We start from the raw sequence: 6,000 nt of genomic DNA, 5'->3' as shown, positions 1-6,000 counted from the left end.
ATAAATTTTTATTATTTCTATCATATTTTAAAATTGCTTGAATACTTATATGTTGTCGTGTTTTTCAAAATAATTTGTATCAGTAGTATCAATTTTTAATACTATTTTAATAATTTTCCGTGTTTTAAAATTTTGTGAATTAAAAATTAAGTATAATAATACCTTATTTTCCATTATCTTTTTCCTTTTATATTTTATATAATGTACCAAAATAAAAATATAAACCAAACAACTCTTCAATTTTTTATGCTAAGAAATAAAAAAATTAATACCGTCTCACTAGAAAAAATCTATTTAATATAAAATTTCATTAATATATATTTTAAATACATATAATAAAATATTTTAAATATTTTTTAATAAATACAAAACTAATATTTTAAAAATTAATTTTTTTTATAATCTTAACATATATCTTTAATACATCGTATTTGTTGATAACACCAATAATTAAGAGAAAACAAGCAAGAGTAGTGGCAATTAGTAATTTTTTTTTTTTTTTTTTGCAAATTCTCTTTCCTCAATAACTCCAATTCTGAGGTGAAGTGGCGACTCCAACTCCATTTGTCTCATCATCATCACTATTTCGTCACTCACACTCTTTCCTCTTTACTAAAAAAAAAAAAAAAAACCGTCTCATAACTCATTCTCAGGTCTTCCTTCCTTCCTTCATTTCTTTCTTTCTCTTCTTCCCAAGAGAAACAAGAACTTTAATAAAATGCCTCCAATTTCTCGTTCACTTAAAACATTTCATTTCTTTTCCCGTTTCAAACGATGGATTCTCTTCTCTCACTCCAAACCCCAAGCAACAACCCACACCCTCATTCACCACCGTTACAACCAACACAAACGCCGTTACTAGTTCCAAAACCAGAGCCTCTCGACGATTTCTTCTTTTCTAATAATTCCCAACAATACCCTCACTGGTTCCCTCACCAACAACAACCACAACCTAACAACAACGAGTTTGAGTTACACGCGCCACCATTCGCGTCTGGTTCTCCAGAAGAACATGAAGACTCCGAGCTCTACAACCACTTCTTCCGAGTCTCTCAGCTCTTCCGTACAGCTTTCTCTGATACTCTCTTCCAAAACGACGCCGTTCCGGAACCCATGACGCCACAATCACAGTCACAGTCGCAGCCGAATTTTCAGGATTCTCTTTCCTATGCTTCTGCTTCTAATTCCCAACCTGAGGCTGAGGCTGAAGCTGAAGCTGAGGCAACGCCCGAAGCGGATTCACGCGCCTTGGTTCCCGTTCCGCCATCTTCGTCGTTGACCGTCGCGGCTCCTTCGAAGCGCGTGAGCAAGAAGAAGGAGCTAGTGAGAGTCTCCGAACTCAGCCTTCACGAGCAGCTTCATTTCCGTGAGGTCGTGAGGCGAACGAGAATGATCTACGACTCGATCCGCGCTCTCTGCACCATCGAGGAAGAGAAGCGCGTCCAGGAGGAGAAAAGAGCTGCCGAGAAGAGAGCTGCCGCCGCCGAGGAGGAGAGGAGAGCTGCCGCTGCCGCCGCCACCGTCGCTGACGCTGTTACTATTGCCGCCGATGAACCGTTCGCTGGATCTGAATCCACCGTTGAATGTTCTTCCTCAGCTGAAACCACCGTCTCTGTTGCCGTTCCAGCTCCTGAATCCGCTGGGGAACAACAATCGGCGACTGACAATGGCGCCGGCTATAACCAGACGGAAACAGTCAACAGGGGCGAAGCTGATGCGAAGATGGCGCGGCGGATGCGGCAAAGAGGGGATATTCGTGCGGCGCAGATGATGAGGATAAAGGATCTTTGGCTGAACCGCGATAAGCGAATCGTCGGGGCGATTCCCGGTGTGTATGTTGGCGACGTGTTCCTCTTTCGGATGGAATTGTGTGTCCTTGGATTGCACGGTCAGATCCAGGCTGGCATTGATTACCTGGCAGCTTCCATGAGCCCCAACAATGAGCCAATTGCAACGAGTGTTATTGTCTCCGGTGGCTACGAGGATGATATGGACGAAGGAGATGTCATAATCTACACTGGACAAGGCGGGCAGGCCATGAATTCCGTGAGGCAAGCCACACACCAGAAGTTGGAGAGTGGGAACCTGGCATTGGAGAGGAGTATGTATCATAATATTGAGGTTAGAGTGATTAGAGGGATGAAGTATGAGGGAGCCGCTGCGAAATCCGGTAAGATTTATGTCTATGATGGTTTATATAGGATATCCGAGTGCTGGTTTGATGTTGGAAAGTCCGGTTTTGGTGTTTATAAGTATAAGCTTGTTAGGGTTGAAGGGCAGCCTAAGATGGGTAGTGCTATTCTTAAAGAAGCTAGGAGTATTAGGAAAAGTGGAGTGGATTTTCAACCAATGTATTGTCTTTCTGTTGATATTTCCAATAAGAAGGAGAAGGTTGCGGTTCGGCTCTTTAATGACATTGATGATAGTAAGGAGCCGCTTTGTTTTGATTATCTTCCGACAACTGTTTTCCCTCCATTTGTGTTTCATCAGAGCGGGACTGCTACTGGGTGTGATTGTATCGACGGTTGTACGGATGGATGCTTTTGCAGTATGAAGAATGGAGGCGATTTTCCTTATAATCAGCAGGGGATCCTTGTGAGGGGGAAGCCTTTGATTTTTGAGTGTGGCCCTTTTTGCAGTTGTCCACCTCAATGTAGGAACCGTGTGTCACAGAATGGGGTGAAGAACAGGTTGGAGGTTTTTAGGTCGAAGCAGACAGGTTGGGGAGTAAGGTCCTTGGACCTTATTCAAGCTGGTGCTTTTATCTGTGAGTATGCAGGGGTTGTTTTGACTAGGGAGCAAGCACAGCTTTTGACGATGAATGGTGACTCGTTGATATATCCTAATCGGTTTTCTGAAAGGTGGGCAGAATGGGGTGATTTGTCTCAGGTAAACTCGGACTATGTGCGTCCATCTTATCCGTCAATTCCTCCTTTGGATTTTTCTCTGGATGTGTCAACAGTTCGAAACGTTGCTTGCTATATGAGCCATAGTTCAAGTCCAAATGTTATGGTTCAATTTGTTCTGTATGATCACAACAATTTGATGTTCCCTCACCTTATGCTGTTTGCAATGGAGAATATCCCTCCACTGAGAGAGCTCAGCCTTGATTATGGGGTAGCTGATGAGTGGACAGGCAAGCTCTCCATATGTAATGGGTGAATTCGTAAGATTCAAGCCCTTCTTGTTTTGCTGAAGCTGAGTTTCAGGCATTGTTTCACTGAGGTAAAGCCATCTTATAATGTGTAACTCGTCTGTTTTAACCATTTTCTTTCACTAGATTATGTCATCTGCATATCCATTCTCTGTGCAGTTTCCATTGCAAACTGTTGACTTAATACCATAATCCATAATTCCATATGATAGTGACTTATTGGAATATCATATTAGTATTGTGTTGTTTTCAAACACCTTGGATGTTGGAAACATATTACAGTGAGGGTGATGACTGACCTGACCTTGTTGTCTTTTGAGTATCTTATTGCAGTCTGCGTTGCGAAATGCAAACCCATTATGACTATGGTTGCTCACTGTTATATTAACATATTATGCAGTTCATAATTACTTTCATCTGCTTTCCATGGGTGCTATTTTACTGAATATCCCCTTAAAACTTGTTTCACATAGCCAAATGTCCCTTACTGAGTACTGACTTTTCATTCGGTTCCTTTGCAAAATGGTTCGTGTAATTATACCCTCATTTTGTGTTTTGAATTCCCATATTCATGTTGATGTGATTTTAGTATCTGGTGATTTTCTGATTTGGTAATCATTCTGTGCCTAGATTGTTTAATTATCTAACTTAGTTTGTTAGTAATTTGTGAAGAGCTTTACTATATTACCATTGTCCATATAGTCTGTCTCTCTTCCCAACATAACCCTCTTTATCATAACAAGTTTCTTAATATACATATGTGTAGCCAACAAGAACGTGTTTGGCTTATCAAATAATGAGTAGGTTTTTATAAACCAATATTAGGCCTTTACTTGACAATTGAAGCTCTTAGAAAATTCATTGCTTGACACAACCCACACTTGGATATTACCATTAACTATCAAACTAGGAATTTGAGTCAAACCTAACTTGGCATTCTATAAAATACAACAAACTATGCTTTTCCTGCCAGGAAAGGTTGGATACATTTGTGTTTGTATAGGACCTATTCATACTGAAAAAATGCTTGAATGGACCACTAACTATTATTCCTTTTTAATGCTAGTAGAAATTGCTTTGATAGAGACATTCTCCTTGGAAAGATGCCATTGTGAATCAATTCTCTTAAAATTTAAATTGATTAGTAGAAATGCATGCATGCCACTGCAGAAGAGTCTTCTTTTGGGCTTTGGTGTCCAAGGAGGCCCCAAGCCATACTTAATAGGTGGTTTCTTTTCTAGCGGCGCAACATATATGTGGTCGTTGTTGGCATCCTTCTCAAAGATACAAATGAACGAAATAGAAAAAAAAAAGTAGAAAAATGGAGTTATTCTACCCTGGCATGCCTTTGTTATAAATCTTGGCACCTTTATGAACTTTTCAAAAGTGTAAGTTAAACACTTTGTAAAACAAAAAAATTCTTGTGCTTGTGTTACTTTTCAAAGTTAAACCGTGATTTTCAAAATTAAAAATTTTAATATAAATTTATATATTAATGAATAACCAAATATATTCTTATTCTTTATTATATTTATGTCTATTATAATTATTTTAAACTTTAAAAGTGATCTCACCAAACACTATTGTTGTAACTTAGGCTTTTTAAAAACTACTTTTATTTTGTTTTAGCAAACATAACTCTTACGACTTTTGAAAAAAAAAAAAGGATAGGCAACTTTCGAAAAGCACAAGCTTTACCAAATCTTCCTTAAGTGTCAACTTCACTTTTTTGGATTCATTAAAAAATTAATGTATTTAGACATTTTGAAAAAGGGACTATTAAAACACACAGTATTCTACTTTCTAGGGTAACAATATTTTGACCATGTCTACCAAGCTTTACACAAGTGAATAAGTTCTACATCCTTCTCTTTCATTAGGTTCTATTATTGAGCTCTACACGATAGGAACTCTGGATCCTGGATTGTTATTTTCATATATTTGGTAGGTCAATGTACTTAAAAATGAAAAAAAGGGTTTAAGTGGGTTTAATCATTGGATAATCCAGCAACCCAACTTAACTCTGAAATGCATAATTTATAAAATTGTCAGGTAACTGGGTCGGTTTATTGTTTTTAACATTGTTCATAATATTTGTATCTATTTGTCTCTGGCCTTTGTGTTTAATTAACTAACCGAGTTTAGATTGCACATGTACTTTGCACTAGGCTTAGTAATAGATACTCACCGACTCATTCTTGTATTTGTTTGCAGACTTAGCTTGATTTTCAGAAGGGTTCAATGTACCCAGATTTGCGGAACCATTGGAGGGCTTGCTTATGAACCCTTAGGGTACCGTAAATTGCGTAATAGCTATATTACATAATGGTTTTATCTAACTTCTGTTGGCCAATTCATGGCCTTTTCTGCGTGGTGAAGATCAGGAAATAGTGTTCCTCTGCTTAACTGGAACAAATCTGAAATTATACTCAGTTGTTGCTGCCATCATTTATTCTTCGATACCTGGTTTTTGGCAAAATATTTGCAGATCTTGTCACCACCCAATTCTAGGAAGTAGTTCGGCTTTGCTAACCTGTTTTTGTCATTGTATATAATGTAAGTTCAAAGCTTGTACAGGGATGATACTAGTGGTTGGCAATGATGGATGAACAGAATGCAGCAAATCTAATTAGTTTTAGAAACAATGGGTTAGCAATCTGGTATCTATCATCATAGGCTCCTGGGTATTTTTGACCCATAGAATATACTGTAGATATTTCACCTTGAATTTTCATTTTGTTTTTGTTGATTCCGAGTTACATGTTTGTTTGATGCATTTAAATGACATCAGAACACCCTATGCATGTTGAATACTGTTGTTTGCTTAAAGTTGCTTTAAACTTTAA

At 38.2% G+C, this 6,000-nt stretch overlaps 1 protein-coding gene across 1 annotated transcript; it reads left to right on the top strand.

Annotated features, from left to right (window-relative positions):
• Window positions 1-601: 601 nt before the first annotated feature.
• On the top strand, window positions 602-5,906 carry LOC130940491 (histone-lysine N-methyltransferase family member SUVH9-like). The gene is made up of 2 exons (XM_057868629.1): window positions 602-3,225; window positions 5,369-5,906. The coding sequence occupies exon 1, from the start codon at window positions 775-777 to the stop codon at window positions 3,160-3,162; it is 2,388 nt and encodes a 795-aa protein (XP_057724612.1). The 5' UTR covers window positions 602-774; the 3' UTR covers window positions 3,163-3,225; window positions 5,369-5,906.
• The last annotated feature ends 94 nt before the right edge of the window (window positions 5,907-6,000 follow it).

Source organism: Arachis stenosperma, chromosome 1 (genome assembly GCF_014773155.1).
Source record: "Arachis stenosperma cultivar V10309 chromosome 1, arast.V10309.gnm1.PFL2, whole genome shotgun sequence".
In the NCBI taxonomy this organism is placed as follows: domain Eukaryota; kingdom Viridiplantae; phylum Streptophyta; class Magnoliopsida; order Fabales; family Fabaceae; genus Arachis; species Arachis stenosperma.
The sequence above is the reverse complement of the archived record's forward strand: the minus strand, read 5'-3'. Positions and strand labels throughout refer to the sequence as shown.

Bases quoted from the DNA above. Each gene is read 5' to 3' on its own strand.
- LOC130940491 (XM_057868629.1), top strand. From the start codon at position 775: ATGGATTCTCTTCTCTCACTCCAAACCCCAAGCAACAACCCACACCCT.